A 17,871-nucleotide genomic window follows, 5' to 3' on the forward strand; every position below is an offset into this window, starting at 1 on the left:
AAAATTTCTTCCGTAGTGTAGTTAATAAAAAAAAAAAAAACAGCTGAGTCTTACCAACTTATCTCAGTTCATTTGACCTTTTGAATGATTTTTGATTTTGAAAAATCAGACTAACTGCATAAGGCTTTTCTGTCAACATGGTAAATAACTTGCCTTTTTCCTGAATACTAATTCTCAACACACATGAAAAAGTGACAAAATTTAAGAACATTTACACATTTTCCCAATGTGTTCATTCAATACAAACGAGTTAAGCAAATGAACTGGATTCACTGTTGTATTCACAAAATCACGTGGAAAATGTTGAGTCAGAGATTCACGTCTATTTAGAGAGTAGAATCTGGCAGATTTTCAAACTCTTAAGACCCCACTCCCACTACATCACTGTTGTTATTTAAAGACATAATAAAAATAAATAAAATGATAGCGATTCAAGTAAGTAAATAAATAAATAAATGTTTACAAAAGAAAGAGATATCGAAATCATTGTTAGTGAATCACTTCCAAAATATCCTTTCTAGTCCTACACTGGTTGTCTTAACAGACGTAAACAAGAAATCCCAGTGATCAGACAGACCAACCTTCTGTTATACCGGTTATGTCGGCCACACCGGCCTCGCGTGACTGTGCAATCTCCACGGACTAATCCATCCGCTGCTTCAAAAGCGCTCAAAATAGTGCGCCATACACCAGCATACGTCACACCTCTTATTGGCATTTAGCTTTTAGAAAGTTAGGGATTGTTCAAGAGCGCGTCCATCTCTCCTTGGACTTGACCCACACGCCCCCAGTAGGATTATCCATCACGTACTCCAGCCCATCTGGCTCACTTCGGTACTGAGACCAGCACTTCTCCTGTGTCTGGGCCCAACCAGAGAAATTAGGACTTCCAGATTTACAATCCGCCCTTTTCTGGATTCTAACAGCAATGGGACTTGATGATTCGTCCATTTTACTTGGGGACTCGGTGCCAACGCGCTGAAACGCAACCCTCGTCTCCATGGAGGATTTGGAGCCTTGCTGTCCCATGATAAACTATAGAATTCTTTATACTCAAAAAAACTCGATGGACTTGTTCTCCGTACAAAGCCGTGACGGTTGGCCTTGCCCCTGTCCACTCCTGACTTATAATGTGCCAAGTGTGTTCCAGGGCTTGGTTATAATGACTTCCCATAAAACAGCGCTGTGACGCACTAAACTTAACGCGAGAGAGAAACTTGTAGTAGCTTCTTGGCATGTGGAGCGGTACTATTTCTAGTGCGTGCACCTGGTTTAGACCGTCACCAAACGTTGACTGAGATCCAAATTTAGCGTAAAGGGCCCTGGTGTTATTTACCTCAATGTCCTGCAACAAATCAGGGGTCACTTGAGCATTGTTTAACGACTTGTGAGTGTTGATCTACATTTGATTGACACTTATGGATGGCTCCTGGAGGTTGATGACAAGTGCGTACGTTCCCGGAGGTGTTAAACTGTGGAGTCTACAGGAAATGCATTAGTCAGTGCTGCTGTCATTTCCAAAGATGGGGATACAGGAATAGAGGCACTGATTATCAGCAAAAACTATGGCAATTATCCCTGATCACATGGCTCATAGGCTTACTGTTTTATTAAAATTGTGATTCCACGGTTTTCACAGAACTACAGATAATGAGGCGAGATGATCTCTGATGCAGACTAGTGAAGGTATTTTAGTCAAAAATAGACTTTTAATCTTTCACAAGTGCCCATTTTATTTCTGATCAAGTAAAATATAACAAAAACACAATTTGACGTATCCACAAACTCAACAATAAATAAGGCATTAGGCAAACTGTTAAATAAAAGGCTTATTCTAAACAAATGCCATAAAACACAGCATTTAACATGAATGACAAAACAGTTTAAATTAAGTAAAATCTTCCATAACAGATCATTGCTTTTACTGTATTGCTTCGTATTTGCCCCACAAGAAACAAGCATTCAGTTCAGTGCCATATTAATCCATGATGGGTGTGTATTCATAGATGAAATACTATTATAGCTATTTGATGGAGCACTGCACATGCCTGGAACACATAAAAAAAAATAAAAACAGAGTCTGGATCTAAAGCAGGTTTACATACATGGATCTTGTGTTTACATTATAATTTAGATGTAAAAAAAAATCCATTCTCAACAAATAAAAAGTGCATTTTTGTGATTGCTGTCCATGCATTTTATCACCGAGTATCTTATTTTGTGCATTAGTCATTTGACATTCATATTAAGTGTCAGTATTTGTGATATAAAGATCCACCCGAGCCAAACCGATTTAAATTAGCAAGTTTAGTTTTAGCCAACCAAATGCTCAAAATGAAATTCCCTCAATTTTTATGCATCTCTATAGGCACTAGTTTCAAGTCTGTTTTATAGAAATTGCCCAGAGTAGCTGTACCATCCATGTGCATGTACAATAGGTATCATTGCAATCATAATCTTGTGTATGCTGGTTCAATAGTAAATAAGAATGCAATGGAAGAGAATTATTCCAGTAGTCCAAAAAGTAAGACACATTTCTTTATACAAAATGTTGAGTAAGTTACTAATGGACATTGGGTGGGATGTATAACTATAAAATTGCTTAGTATTGAAAGACAGTCTCTTCTGTTACTAGCTGGTTACTATGCTGGATACACCCTGCCTAAGGCCCAACATCACCATTTATTTGCACAGAAATAAAACCAATAATTTAATAAATGAGCTTCACTTTGAATGTAACTACTGAAATATTGACTTCTCCATCATATTCCAATTTATTTTAATGCACCTGTACATCTTGTCGGGTTAAGGGTCTGTTATGAGGCTGAATGCCCTTAATGCAATCGTATGCTATTTCATGTTTTTATTTTTTTCATTTCACACTCACATGAATCCATCATCGTCATTCAGAAAATACTGGCGTAATCTCTTCTATGTCTACTCACTTGTTTTGCCACCACTTGCCCCACTTTTAAACTTCACCACCATGACAGTAATGTTATCTGGACAGCCTCGATAAAAGGACTGGAGAACAATGCTCTTGGCGCCAAAGTGTGGCTCATCCAGGCGCTCGCGAACAAAACGAACAGCTTCCTCGTTACTGAAAGCATCCCACAGACCATCAGAGGCTAGGATCATGAACTCAGGTTGGAGTTTATCCAGGTCAAAGGTCATGATGTCAGGGTCAGGAATGACAACGTTGAGGTTTTTCAGGGGATAATCACCAAGAGAGCGGGACATGGCTAGAATTCCTTGGACTCTCCACGATCCATTAAAGCTGATGAAGCCGCCTACATAAAACACATGAGTTTTATTATAAAATAGGGATTTAGAGCAAATGTAATGTGGGTCAAACTTTATTATTCTACAGCCCCTTATTGGCATCTATTTAGGGCTAGCTTGAGGAGTATTTAAGTTTGAAATGTATCATTGTAGTGAGCCACTATGTAAGGTGCTGTTCAGATATTAACCACTAGATAACATTAAAGTTCATGAAAACAAAAAAACTGAAATAAAAGTTATGCTATTTTGTTGATTATATGAGTTACTTTTAATCATGGTTCCAAGAGTAAGAGGTGAATTTTACTTTAAATGTATGAATACATCAAAACATTTTAAACTGTTAATATAGTAGAAAGTTTTCTACTGTGTTTCTTGAGTCACTATGGATGAATAATTGTATATTTAAAAAAAAATGTTTTCTAAAAAAAACTGTTTTCTAGTGAAGTCTATTGGTTAATATAGTGATGCTGTCTCCATGCTGTTCCCCTGTCATACCTGCTCTCTTGATCCTCTTGCGTTCCTTGAGTTGATATGGTTTGTGATCATGTGACAGTGCAACAGCATTTCCATCTTTGTCACACAACACGCCGCGGGAGTCTCCAACATTTGCTACAGTGAGCTCTCTATCTGACAGCAGGGCCACTAAGCAGGTGGTGCCTGTGGATGGAAGACAAAGTAAAACAAAAACAAATGAGAAATAGGCATGTTAAATCATATTAACTAAAATGAGTTGTTGCTGTTCAATAAAATTCATTGCTATAATACATACAGTACTGAACAGGCTTGTTTGTGCATTACACAGACACACAAACAGCATCATAGAACAACTATGTTTTATGCTGTTTAATAGACCTTCAGTAGAGGCCCAACTTGAGTCAGTTATTTTAGTCAAACATGCTTTGAAAATTCCAAAAGTAGATAGTATCACATACCCCCTCCCTTCTGACCTGCTTCATCATGGCTGGCAGAAAGCTTGTCCAGCATTTCACGGTCCACAGCCAGGATGCGCTGCTCCAGGATACTAGCATAGGAGAGCCCACTGTCTCTCTTCTCCTTCTCAAAGGCTTGCAGGTGCTGCTTCAGAGCATCAGGCAGGTGAGCCTTCACAAAATCTGCTGCAGCCTGAGTACAGAACATGATGTTAGAATACAAACAGTTAATGTTTTTTTGTTTGTAGAAGTCTGCTATTTATGTTTAATTGTCTAAATAAGTAAGTGTCAAAGTCAATGTTGTCAATGTTCTTCTTCTTCTTCATAATTACATAATGCTAGGGTTCATTTCCTTTCAGTGACTGCTGAGCAATCAAAATTACATAGTTTTAAAATATCTACATAACATAGGATGACATGCAAGAAGTTATAGTGATCCAAGCCCATTGGTCCCAATTGCTGAAATGTTGGAGCCTTGCTACAAATAAACAAAATATGTAAACAAAAGATTAAGTCAGACAAGGTTTCAAAAGTACTGAGGTAAAAAGTGTGAAGAAATGCTTCATATTTCAGATCCTTCAAAAAAGGCATTATTTGCTTTGATCATTGCTTTGCATAATCCATTAAATGACCCTGACAGGGCACACTGCCTTACAGAACATATCAATGTACTAGATTTATTATTCCATCCTAGAAGTGTCATTTTATGCATACTTGTATCTAGAAGAAATAATAATAACAAATTCCTGTTAGATACAATCGAAAATCTGTGAGAAAATTACAGCTAACAGTGTGGTGGATTATGGAAATTAATAAAGTGGTTCTGCTGAACTTTAGCTGGTTTAGGTCTTCTTATTTAAAATGCTTCTCCACCAGGAGATACATTATAATTTCCTACATATTCCCTACATATTTTTAGGCCCAGAACAGAGATGGAGGGAACGCTTGTCCATATTTGGTGTGATAGCACAGCAAAATGTATGTTATGGGATGAGTGGAGAAGAACTAGACACTAGCAAAAAAACTATACACTTGCAAAAAAGACCTCGAAAGGAAATGGGGAAAATGTAATAGCTGCAATGGAACCTCTAGGGAATGGCAAATGGCAGATGGCCACCAAAATCAGCCTGAGACCATAAACAAAAGGAAACCCTCCCCTCACCCACTTAAATGCAGAGTTCCAAATCAACTCACAGAGCGTACAAGATGAATTTACAGATTTAAAGGCTGTTCTGCATGGTAAAACTGATGCACCCTACTTACAGAAATCTATGTTACTCAACCAATTATGTTTAATTGTGTCCTTTTCTGCTACATTTAGTGATGATCTACTTAAAACACAATAATGCAGTCCTAAGGCATACCTCTCCTCCATGCCCGTCAAATATTGCGAATATAGATGGATGGCTCTTGTTGGTGATGTCAGTGAGCACTTCAAAGCGGTCTTCCATGTGGTCTCTCCGACCCTGTATAGAGTAAACCGCCACATTGTTGTTCTTGAACTCCCATGTTTTGGAGAACTCTGCATCCAGCACACTCAGGCCTCCCAGACGGTCGTTCTGCATCATCTCGGCCACTTTTCCCTTCACCATTTTTACGGCGTCCCGACTGGATTTGACGATGGTTTTCACCTCGTCCGTGTGGAAGAAATAACTCCATAGAGCCAGACTTATACATAGCAAGAACAAAGTCTCGGGCCTGAGGAGAAAATAACGCATGATGCGACCAAGGAGAGACAAGAGTGTCATTGTGTCTCCTATCATCACACGCGACCAAGCTGCGGTCTGTCTGCTCCCTCTTTGCTCTGTTCACTCCATCCGTTTACAGAACCATATCCAATATAGGTTAAGCACCTTGTTGTTTGGTTTTATCTCAACATTTGTCACACGCAGCGCGCACCTCCGCGCGCACAGCGCTGGGCTGAATGGGTCCTCTCATCCGTTCCTCATGCAGCATTACTAGGCTGACTCAAGGAGTTGAGGTGATCTTCCGCAGTCAGTCCATTGTAGGACGGTGACTTTGTCCGAGGACGCTACGGGACGAGAAAAAAATCCCAAATCGACTCCGTGATATAAGTGTTCTTCTTGCGTAAACGAGCCGTTCGCTGAAAATAGAGTCAATTTTCCTTCGCGTCGAATTCAGAAACATACACACGTCCTCTTCAGCCATAAAAACAAGAAAAACCACGAACTACGAGACAAACAGAAACCGGAAATGTTTTGTTTTTTTACGTAAAACGCGCACATATTTGATGCAAGTGTAATGCTGTGTGGGACATTTATTTTGAAACCAAAGAAGGATGCAGTGTTTTGAGACTACCAGCACTTGACACTGGTTCGAGTATCGTTGACAAAAGTGCGCAGCTGCAGACTCGGGTGACTGAGCCAAGCTCTCGCACCAATGGCGCAGCGGTATGTAATGGGTGATGTCATCTGTATGATAAACGTCCAGAACTAGTGTAATCTGATGTCCAGCGCCTATACCAAGGTGATTTGATCCCATTGACCGTCCCACTGTAAACGTAACATTTGGCCAGATAAAAAATAAATAAACTCAAATGCTGTAAGGCATAGCTCAAGTGCGAACAGTTTCCCCTGGCGTCTCCTTTAATTTTGCAGTTAAGTTTCTTAACATTTCAAATAAGATTTTCTAACTGCCTATAATTGCCTCTTCGTTTTAATAGTTTTGAGTCAAACTTTCACCTTTTCCTTGGTTATAAGCAGTATATGGCAACCTTTCAAACAGAACTGAATTAATTCCTTCCTTTAATTAGCCTATAGCCATTACTTGCCTAAGGTATTTAAAGGTGCACCATGTAACTTTTCTGTTGAAGGGTCTGCCACCTGAATCTCTCCATGTGTGACATGTTGTAGAGTATAGCATCAAATGTATCTACATGGAGACAGCCACCAAGCCACTTGCCTGACAGTGCCATCCCTCCTGGTCCTTGTATATTACATATACAGGATAAGCGATTAGGATGGCATTGTCAGGCAACCAAGCAACCAAGTTACAGGCCAGATCTGTACTGAGGCGACCCACTTATAGTAAGACCACTTTCACTCTTTATTTATTTATTTATTTATTTTGGGTGCATAAAAATACCTGCTACTAATAAATAAAATATATGTTAACTGCTATACTAAGGAACATTCCAGGCAAAACAATAAGGTGGTGAAACCTGCTGGCCTTCATGGAGATGATATGCTACACCAGAAACGTTACATAGTGCATCTTTAATGTAAACATTTCAAACACAATCACTGCTAGAATACAGAATGTGCTTTCTTCAAGATCAAGAATATTTTGCTGATAGGCTTTCTTGAGTTGTAGGTGAGTGTGGTGAATGGGTGGATTGATGCCTTACAGGTTCTGGGACATTGATCTGCTCCATTGGGTTCGCAGTGATCCATTTTCTGCTTTGAAGGTTTGCCAAATGTGTTGTCCACTCAAAGCAGATGAACTTACTAATGATTCAAAGTATAAGAACATGCTGTATCTCTATGTTGTGAAGGTGTCTTTCTTTTTGGAAACCTTATATTTATAGTGTTTGTGTACAAATCAGAGGTGTGTGAAAACAACACCATGCACTGAGCATGAACCCTCTCTGACACAAGAATCATATCCCATATCACAAAGTCTTGTGTCGAATACGAACAGCTTTGTAGTATATCCCCCAGGAGTCATATAATCTGGAGTTGCTAACCCACCTTCCCCTATAACCTACAGTGTGCTGCCTTTGTTCACTGGCAATATAAGGGAGTGGGCTCCATTGATCCTGAGTTAGAGGCAATGGATGAAGTATGAACACAGCACCAGGTACCTGTGCAACATTATCACATCTGCAAACCTAGGCTACTCTCATCTACATAGGTGGATAAGGGTTTGTTGAATTTACCGGATCGTCCTCTTTACATGATAATGTTCTTTTTTTTTTTTTTAGTTTGTTTTGACTTTCATCTCAGAATGACCCGTGTGCGCTTCCTCTTCCTCCTGTGTATTCTGGTTGTGCTGATGGCTGTAGAGATCTCTGAGGCTAAAACAACACGGGGACTCAAAGCAGACAGCACTAAGAAGCCCCCCAGAGCAGGGGGCAGTGGAGGCTTCAGGAGGACCACTACCACCACCCCATCCAGCCACACTGATGAGACCACTGATGTCATGACAGACTCATACACGCTGTCTGCAACTGACAGCACTACATATTCCAGCGACCTTTACCCCACAGGCTTCCACAATGATGCTATTGCACCTGTTGGGAATGCTCTCGGAAATTTCACCCTTGATTACAGTGAATGTTTCTTTAACTTCTGTGAGTGTTGTCCACCTGAAAAAGGTCCTGTGGGGCCCAAAGGAGATCCAGGGCTTCCGGGGCCCCCAGGGGAAGCAGGTCCACCTGGTAAATCTTCACACATGAATTGGTTTTCAGGTTTACCTGTACCACATCTGATTTGATTTTGTTTTGCAGGACTAGCAGGAGAGAAGGGGGAGCCAGGGCTCAGAGGACTACCTGGCCCAGAAGGACTTCCTGGAGCCAACGGACTCAATGGCGACATAGGTACAACGGAGCTTAGCAGCAGACGAACATTTGACTCATATCTGTCCCTTTCCCTCACTTTATGCTTATCTCCCTTTTTGCAAAGCACTGTTTTATTTAAGTATTTTTTGGATGTCATTTTCTACGCTTTATTTATCACAACCACTACAGGTGAAAAAGGTGACCAGGGACCTATGGGCCCACCTGGGCCCCCAGGGATTCCAGGAAAACAAGGAGAAAAAGGTATCACAGTACAAATAGACCATATGTTTTTCAGTATGTATGTACAATCTGTATTCCTGGATATAAGAAATCTCTGGTCTGATCTATGACAACATTTGGCAGATATACATAATGATAATATTATAAAACACTCATGCTTTTCAAGATACTGAAATACACTTTACATCTTAGGATAACAACTGTATATGTCCATCTTTCATTTAAAGATACATTTTGTAGCTCTTCTGGTGGAAGGTATGTCACCTGCTTGTCTCCACAGAAATGTAAATGTTATAATATAAATATCCTTTGTTGTATACAGCTCAAACTAATATGAAAAGCTGGATAATAAAAAATAAATAAATAAATGTATATGTACATGTATATGTATATGTATATGTATGTACGTTACAATTTTGCAGAAAAGAGTACCTATTCTGTGCGTGTCTTGTCCTCTAAAACAGGTGATGCTGGCCCCAAGGGAGAGAAAGGTGAACGTGGCACCATTGGTTTAAAAGGAGACCCAGGAGAAAGAGGTGAACCTGGTCAGAATGGGACTAAGGGCACCATGGGGCAAGAAGGTCCTATGGGTCCTCCTGGGCTGGCTGGGCCAAAGGGCCTGAAAGGTGACCAGGGACCCAAAGGAGAATGTTTGCTAGGTGCTGTTGGCCCTAAAGGGGATGTGGGTGCTCCAGGACCCCCTGGAGCTAGAGGTGACATGGGGCTCAATGGGACAGAGGGTTTGAAGGGAGACAGGGGAGACGTAGGCCCTCCAGGACCAAAGGGGGATGCAGGGGCTAGAGGACCTCCAGGCCCTCCAGGAGGACGGGGGATGCCTGGTGTGAGGGGGGAGAGGGGTGTCAAAGGTGTGAGAGGGCCAAGGGGTCCTAAAGGCCCACCTGGAGAGAGCGTGGAACCGGTTCGCTCTGGTTTTAGTGTGGGCCTGTTTCCTAGTAGGTCTTTCCCTCCACCTGGACTCCCTGTGAAGTTTGATAAGGTTTTCTACAATGGGGAGGGCCACTGGGACCCAGCCCTTAGCAAGTTCAATGTCACACACCCTGGGGTCTACCTTTTCACATACCACATTACAGTCAGAAACAGACCTGTTCGGGCTGCCCTGGTGGTCAATGGAGTAAGAAAGCTGAGAACACGGGATTCCCTTTATGGCCAAGACATCGACCAGGCCTCTAATCTGGTCCTACTGCAGCTGAGCGAGGGGGACCAGGTGTGGCTGGAGACTCTGAGAGACTGGAATGGGGTCTACTCCAGCAGTGAAGATGACAGCACTTTCTCTGGCTTCCTGCTCTACCCTGACTCAAAGGACAAGCCCATCATCGCTTTAGAAAACCTCTGACAGCGCCACCACCAAATGTTCTTAGATTAGAGTCATAGATATTTCACTTGCTGCTGCCACACTCGCACCAAAATATAGTTCTCCTTTTAGATTGCTTTGCTACTGTGTCTCTTATGTACTTTGCACTGCAATAAAGTTGATATGCATCAGTTTTCTTTTCCATCTGTTTATTTACCAGCCTTAAAGAACTTGGAAACTGTAATTACTACAAATAACCGCTAGAGAGCGACAGATATCTAACCACGTTTGCTCTCAATTCACCTACCATTACATTATTTGAATACACTTTAATTCCAACTTTAATTTGCACATTGATCATTTTGAGAATTTCATTCACAAAATTAACTTCAGTTCAATAGCTACAAAGGTTTTCAGAGAGTAAAATGCGAATTACTACATTTTGTCATTCCATAACAGCAGTGTAATCACGTGTTAACGGTGTGAGGGCTGAGGGGGAGTAAAGTAATGAAATCTGATCTGCTATACCAACATCAGACATGTCCATTTGCGTATGTTGTACCTGTCAGGCTAAGCAATACATTAACAAATTACGTCGAAGGAGTTTCATCTCTGAACCTAAGTCTTACCTTTTGATACCCTTTAGTAAACGATATAATACAAACCAAATCCACAAATCATATGTAGCCTAGACTTTTCTCCTTTATGTTCTGTATAATTTCCATCACCTTAAACAAAATACCCTATTTAATGGGCCTTTTTAAAATCTTGCATTTATAAAATGCATTAGTTTAAATCATGTATTCCCTATGCAATGGGATATTATTTAGTTTATAAATGGATTAGAACTTAACTTGAAGTTAACATTTAATATTATATATAATATTAATATAGGCTATAAGTATATAAGTATGCTTGTATAGATTTTTTTTTTTTTTTTTACTAACACAACATTTTAGTTCAAACATCACGACAGTGGTGTGCACACTAGGCCACTATTGCAACAGCAAAATCCTACGAATTAACACGAACAACCAGTGAACCAAAGATGATGAGAATAATGTCAGCTATATATACTCATACCAAATTTGTTGCAGCCTAAATGTAAACTTAAACCTAAAATAAATAAATTCATAATTTGTTCAGATTTATCAAATTCATGCCAAGCTCCAACTTATAGGTTATGGAAACCCGTGACGTCTCCATCTACTGGTGAAGGACGTAAATGTAGCTCCTCCAAGTGCCTACATTATTTACACCTCTGCTTGCACTGGGACTGTGTGGGTATGTAGCCTATGTTAAAATGTTATTTGGCTTGTTTGTTTATAGCCCTATCTGTGTATATGAGTGTGTGCGCGCGCATTTACGCAACTTCTCTAGCCTGTGTGGAAAAATATAAATAACTACCTTGGCGGCGTGTGCAGTGTGTAATCTGTTCCCGGCAGGCTGGATTCCCACTGTGAGAAAGACAGTATATTGTTCCTGCAGCGGCGCAGATAACAACTCATTAGCATACTGAATCATTTGGCTGCAAGAGGCACTCTGCCACCCATCTGCACGGCACTGATAAACACGCACACTCGCGCATCCACACATACAAACAGCGCTGGCTTTACGCGCTCCTTCCCTTTTCAAAACCTCATATACCCCGCCTGTATCCCTCTTCGTTTTGTGAGCCTGTCTTTTTTGGAGGAGGCGCAGGTAAATGTTTGGCAGGCATTAACCCAGAGAGGTCCTTCAGTGGAGCCAGGTCCCCGAACACCTGGATGTCTCTGATGCTCCCTGGAAGCAATTATAGTTTTTAGAAATGTCCAAGAGCTGCTGGCGCTGAAAATGTAACAGTGGGAAATAAGGGCTGCGACTGGGAAAGTTAGGAAAGAGTTGGCTTTTTCAAATGGCAAAGCTACAAAAACACACCTAATTCCCGCTAACTTTTCGATTGCATAAGCAAATAAATTGGCTGTTGCAATATGTACAGACACAACCCCGCGCAAATGAGCGCAGAGGAGGCTGTCCAAACTACTTTCACAATGGCAGGATATCCTGTGGGTCAGCAAGCCAGCATAAACTCCCCAGGAAGTTGTCACTTGTTAGAGGGAAGTAGTAGGATTCCATTCTACATAGCTGTAGATTTTATAAGAAAAAACGTACAGGCTGGATTTTATAAGGACACTAGCTTTACAAATATGTGATCAGATGCCGATATAAACCTGTTGGTATATTATTGTATAGTCAGGACTCAGGAAATGTAGGCCTATCCCACCAGTCGCTATCAGTGGCATAAAATAAAGTCTAATAACTTAAAGTGTAAAACCCACAGTAGTAGCCTGCTTATATAAACAGAGGAAGATGATGGATGCAACATTCTACTGTTAATAGTTATTCCCAGTCAGATATGAGGATGCTGTTACTTTGACTTGAATTTTCCACAATAATGCATATAAACCCTATTTTATATTTATGTAATTACAAATGTTTTATTACCAAAAATAGTGCATTGAAAAAATACTCACAGTTAGCTTGAATCACAGATCTAACCTGTAATGTTGTCTGGTAGCGTCCCTTGCTTGTCCAAATGGAGATATGTTTAATGCCATACTGTAGAACATTCCAGGCAATGCAACACTATTTTCTTGGATGCAAGCAGTTGGTGAAATTTACGTAGTGCCTTTTGAATATACAATGTGACAATTCCGAGTTTATTGCTCAGAATTTTTTGAATACACATTTAATATTCCTAAATATTGTAGGTGCAACTACTAGATTTGACACATATTAAATGACATTATTGCATGATACTTTTATGTGAAATGTATTTATTTAGCTTGAGTAAATGCAAAGGATATCCCACGTTGCAGCAGGTACACCTGTTCAGTGGCTCCAATCTCATGAACATGAGTTTACATGACTGACAACTACTGATGCTTATAGTGTATGTATGGTGACGCAGCTTTGTCAAACAACTTGAAAACCAATTTTAAAAATCTGCGTGGACTTGAAAAGTAATTTTGTTTTACTTCATAAGAAACATTTTCTGGTTCCATATATTTAAATTAATTTAAAAACTGCGCACAAACAATTTTCTCACTTTGTTTTATTTAGGATTTTTCATATAAAATTCCTCAGTGTGACATTGGATATATTTATAGATACATCTATACAACAAATATGTCTTTACCAAACGTACAATTTCCCTTTACTGCAGTTAACAAAATACCATAATTACCAAAGGTACCAATATAAGCTACAATGTCCTGCTGAGAAAGAAGCAGAACCAAACACAGCAAGCACTATGACTGTCCTTAGCAGAGAGATGCTGGTGTTACTGATATTAACACTGTGCATGTGAGAGCTACTGCAATTAAGGGATATTCCTGTGTACCATACTACACCACTAAAACCGTGTTACAGCTTTAAAAATACGCAAACATTCATATCAAAAGGACCTCATGAGCCATTTTATGATCTTGTGTGACCCAAAGACACACTGCATGTCAGGTACCTGCACAGCAAATTCATATCTTTCAGTTGGTTCATCATCACCAAAATGGTACCAAGTATGTTACAAAAATTAGACCTTACATTTTCATGCCATCAATCTATCAAATCCATTGACAAACACTACGCTGTTACCACACCAGTCACTGTTAGTACGTTTGTGCTATTTACAATACGCAACTGGGATTATGATCACTTCTTCAATCTTCTGAAACATGTACAGCATTTTGGAATTGGACTACATTGTAACCCCCATGTCAAATCTGCACATTGTTCGCCAAAATTGTTCCTTTTTTGGTTTTGTATTATTCATATATATATTTTGAATACTGTGTCTTTGGGCAGCAAATATAATAATCATCAACTGGTCAAAAAACATGCAGAATGTACAAGTCCTTCAATAGAACCAATACACTCACAAATGCAGTGCCATGCAAACTGTATCACTGCTTGAAAATGTGTTCAAAATCCACTGATGGCAAAATGTCTTTAAAGGTCCTGGGCAATTTCAACCTTTTATCATCCTTGCTAGATCGGGTTGAGTTTCGGAGACTGGTTGAAACATCGGATCATCGCCGGTTGGCCCCATCCAAGGCGCGTCCATTGCGTCTCAAATCTCTAGATGGCAGATGGATGGAGCGTTGAGCTGATATCGTCCTTGGAACTGGAGGCGAATCCTGATCCTCCACAAAGCTCTCCGGACTGCCCTCTCCGTCCCCATCGGGCAGACTTCCACAACTAGAACTGGGCGACATTGTTTCTAGAATATCGTCCCGGGCCAAACTCACCACTGTGTCCTGCCGTGGCCCTCCCTGTGGTGTCCTGTCATGAGCCCCCACCCCGACTAGAAGCCCAGTGTCCCCATCCGTAGTGCCTCCAAGATTCCTGCCGCCGTCCTGATCTTCCAGCAGGTTGGATAGGAAGCTAATATATTTCATAGCTAACCTTAAGATCTCATTCTTGCTCAGTTTCTTGTCTGGAGGATGCGTGGGGATGAGCTTTCGGAGCTCGGCAAATGCCCCGTTGACGTTCTGTTGCCGCCAGCGCTCTCGGCTGTTTGTGAATATGCGACGGACAATTTTGGGCTGGCCCGCTAAATGATGGAAGAACAGGAGAAGTTGGTCAAAATTGGGATTAATTACAAGTTTATAACACAATGACATCTATTGCGATAAGGTGATGTACTTGTTTAAATAAAGAATGGAATAGTAACAGTAAAGGGTAGATTTTAATACACACACTGACTTGAATCAAAATAAAACACAACAAGTACTTCAACATGACAGCTTCAGATTGTCCTCCATACAGTCGTGAACTTTGTTGGGTGAACAATTGCTAAGAGAACAAGTTTGTGTTTGAAGTGTATGTTGTGTAACTGTGTAATAGGATGGAAGAGAAATAGTCCCATGCCAAATCCTGGAAACCAGGGCTCCCTGATGGGGTGTGTGCATTTATTTTTTTTTTGGATTCATTTAAGGATGACAAAACGCCCTACTGCAGGTACTCTCATCCTCTCTAACCAATGTGTTCAGGCTATTGTTGCCCTTGGAACACACCCAGTGTATCTTAATCCTTCAGCCCACTCTGCAGTAAAACCTTGGCATAGAGGCAGCTGCACCCCCATCTTGCACCCCTATATGGCAGCGAGTGGGCAGTGAAAAAGAAGGAATACATTCCAAATAAAATAAACTGTCCAAAAATATGTTTCCTTTGAACACTAAATATTGCATGTATGTGAAACCATTTGTTGTTTTGAGTGTTTAGCTCATCCTGCTTTCTGCAGCTTCTCCTGCAGCACTCAGAGAGAGTATAGATCCATGTCAGTGGATGAATGACAATGGAGATGAGGAGGGGACTGTATTGGCAGAAGGAGGACACAGCAGAAGTGCGTCTTACCATACTTATAAAGATCTAAAATGCGCCTACCCTCGTCGAGTTCAACCTCATAAGGCGCCGGGCGGCGCTTTACCCTGTTGCTGGGGTACATGCTGTACTGCTCCGAGTCTCCTCCAAGACTGCAGTCCCATGCAAAAATCACATAAAACACAGGAGTGAGAGAAGTCAGCAAAAAAAAAAAAAAAAAAACTGTGACATGTCAGATTCTGAAACATAATATGAGTGGCACACAGTATATGGCCTCATTCTATTGTGTGAGTTATTTTGGCCAAGTTCTTTAATATATTAAATATATTGCCAAGTCATTTCACATGTTAATAAAGTTTTATCACAGACCTACACATGATTCATCCATTCATCACGCTCAAGTTGCTTACCTGTTGATGGCGGCGAGAGGCTGTGCCAGGTTGTAGAGCATCGCCCGCGCCGGGACCGGGAACGCGTTTGGGCTCAGCTGGACCATTCGAGCGTCGTCTCGTTGTGGCGGCGGAAGTGGCAGCGGCGGAGGTCTACGAAGTTCTGTTATCGGCACCAAATGATTGTCAGTCCTGTGTTCAAGCGCTTTTATAGCGTCCCTCCTGGAGAGCTCGATCACCGGCACTTCCCTTTTCAGGTCAAGGGCGTTGTGAGAGGCAGTTTCCTTGGTAACGCCGTTAATGATGATGCTGATGCTGGTCCCGTTGCTCGACTTCTGCAGAGGAACGTCATCCGTCTCTTCCAGTGCCTTCATGCCCCCTCCTCCTTTACCCCTCTCCTCCTCCTCGCCCCCCTCATGCTCCCCCCTCGCCTCCTCGTGCTCCTCCTTACATCCATTCTGTCTCGAGAACTGGTCTTCCCGCTTTTCAGGACCGTGGACTGAGTCGGGACTCCCTGGACAAACCTCCGGCTGCCGTTTTTCCATCATTTTCACCGCGTCACCGCTCGCACCCTTCCTCGACAATCTGGACCATATTAAACCATTGTTATAATTTTTACACCTCTACTGCTGTTGTGCTTATTATCAGACAAATAGGGTAATAGTCTAGTACAAAAACATTAAAGGATACAGGCCTAAGCAATATGTAGCTTAGTTTTGTGATTTTCTTTTGACTTTCATTGTGATTTTCTTTTGACTTTCTTTGTGTTTAAATTATTGGCTAGATACTGCAATATGTGATAGGCTTTGTGCGAACATTTAGCTAAATTATGATTATAGGCTATATGATTATTTTTAGATATCTTGTTAGACTAATAAACTATTCACTATGTTGCTTGGACGTATGGGAAAATGCGTTGGCTTTAAACAAAATGCACATTATTTGTGTGTATTTGCGGCAGTATAAAGACGTTGTAACTGATTGATTACAATGCGTTTTTTCTTTTAATTTTCTTGCTTTTTCTCTACAAACCCCTTATTTGCCTTCAGCTTCTCATTTCCTAATAGCCAAACGTGGTCATCCCAATAACCTATTTTAAAATCCACATTGCATCAAAAATAAAATTAAATAAGCCAACCTACAATCACTGAAAGACACAGACAATATAGAACAATTCAAAACGATTAGTGCAGGGGATTCGTTTCGCTTTGGGCAACCACACAGCCAACGAGACGCGCACAAATTAGGGGACAGACAATTTCTAGCATAGAACAAAATATAATGTTTTAATCGAAGTGAAGGCCATGAGCAAAAACCACACAAAATATCACTTATTTTAGCCACGAAACGTTTGCGATAACACCGCGATTTTAGTAACCTTTAACTGTTTCAAACGTATGGTAATTTAATGTGAAAAATAAACCCTAATCAAGAGCAATGCCTGAATTCCCGAACAGGCCTCTAGCACTTTATGTCCGACCACAGCATCCAATCGAAGAAAAACGCTCAGTAATTAAAATATATCCATTACGCACAAAATACCGATCGCCAACCCCAGGTAAGTAGCCCTAACGATTATTATAAGGTGCATATTTGGAGAACTCACCGCCAGCGCCGTGTTGTTGATGTCAGTGTGGAAGTGGAGCCATTTTGTGAGTGGGTCATCCATGTCTGCGCTTTTTCTTTTTTTCCGCGAGTTCTCCCTGTGTGAATGTATGTGTATGTGTGTGCGTAATGGTGAGTTATTCCTCTCTTCATCCTCGTGCACGCGCACGCTCCCTCAATGTGGGGAGCAGCGGAACACAGGCCGCAATGTGGCCGAGTGAGATAAGCGCACGG

At 41.0% G+C, this 17,871-nt stretch overlaps 3 protein-coding genes across 4 annotated transcripts; 1 reads left to right on the forward strand and 2 right to left on the reverse strand.

The window, feature by feature from the left end:
• Positions 1–1,713: 1,713 nt before the first annotated feature.
• On the reverse strand, positions 1,714–6,427 carry ppm1la (protein phosphatase, Mg2+/Mn2+ dependent, 1La). Of its 2 annotated transcripts, none has more exons than XM_020922656.2 (4): positions 5,576–6,427; positions 4,215–4,404; positions 3,778–3,939; positions 1,714–3,290 (listed from the first exon to the last, which is right to left on the reverse strand). In XM_020922656.2, exons 1-4 carry the CDS (start codon positions 5,972–5,974, stop codon positions 2,938–2,940), a joined length of 1,104 nt encoding a protein of 367 aa, XP_020778315.1. In that variant the 5' UTR covers positions 5,975–6,427; the 3' UTR covers positions 1,714–2,937. The 2 variants fall into 2 exon arrangements, with proteins under 2 accessions (XP_020778315.1, XP_020778321.1); XM_020922662.2 differs by having other exon boundaries at positions 4,230–4,404; positions 5,576–6,426.
• A 1,577-nt stretch (positions 6,428–8,004) lies between these two features.
• Positions 8,005–10,386, forward strand: otol1a (otolin 1a). The gene is made up of 5 exons (XM_020923825.2): positions 8,005–8,030; positions 8,155–8,610; positions 8,680–8,769; positions 8,920–8,991; positions 9,435–10,386. Exons 1-5 carry the CDS (start codon positions 8,015–8,017, stop codon positions 10,322–10,324), a joined length of 1,524 nt encoding a protein of 507 aa, XP_020779484.2. The 5' UTR covers positions 8,005–8,014; the 3' UTR covers positions 10,325–10,386.
• A 2,970-nt stretch (positions 10,387–13,356) lies between these two features.
• On the reverse strand, positions 13,357–17,802 carry tal1 (T-cell acute lymphocytic leukemia 1). The gene is made up of 4 exons (XM_020922466.2): positions 17,639–17,802; positions 16,054–16,617; positions 15,707–15,795; positions 13,357–14,873 (listed from the first exon to the last, which is right to left on the reverse strand). The coding sequence occupies exons 1-4, from the start codon at positions 17,788–17,790 to the stop codon at positions 14,350–14,352; spliced, it is 1,329 nt and encodes a 442-aa protein (XP_020778125.2). The 5' UTR covers positions 17,791–17,802; the 3' UTR covers positions 13,357–14,349.
• Between the last annotated feature and the right edge of the window lie 69 nt (positions 17,803–17,871).

This window comes from Boleophthalmus pectinirostris, unplaced genomic scaffold, assembly GCF_026225935.1.
Source record: "Boleophthalmus pectinirostris isolate CB_2022bp ecotype Guang Dong unplaced genomic scaffold, ASM2622593v1 HiC_scaffold_16, whole genome shotgun sequence".
Classification (NCBI taxonomy): domain Eukaryota; kingdom Metazoa; phylum Chordata; class Actinopteri; order Gobiiformes; family Gobiidae; genus Boleophthalmus; species Boleophthalmus pectinirostris.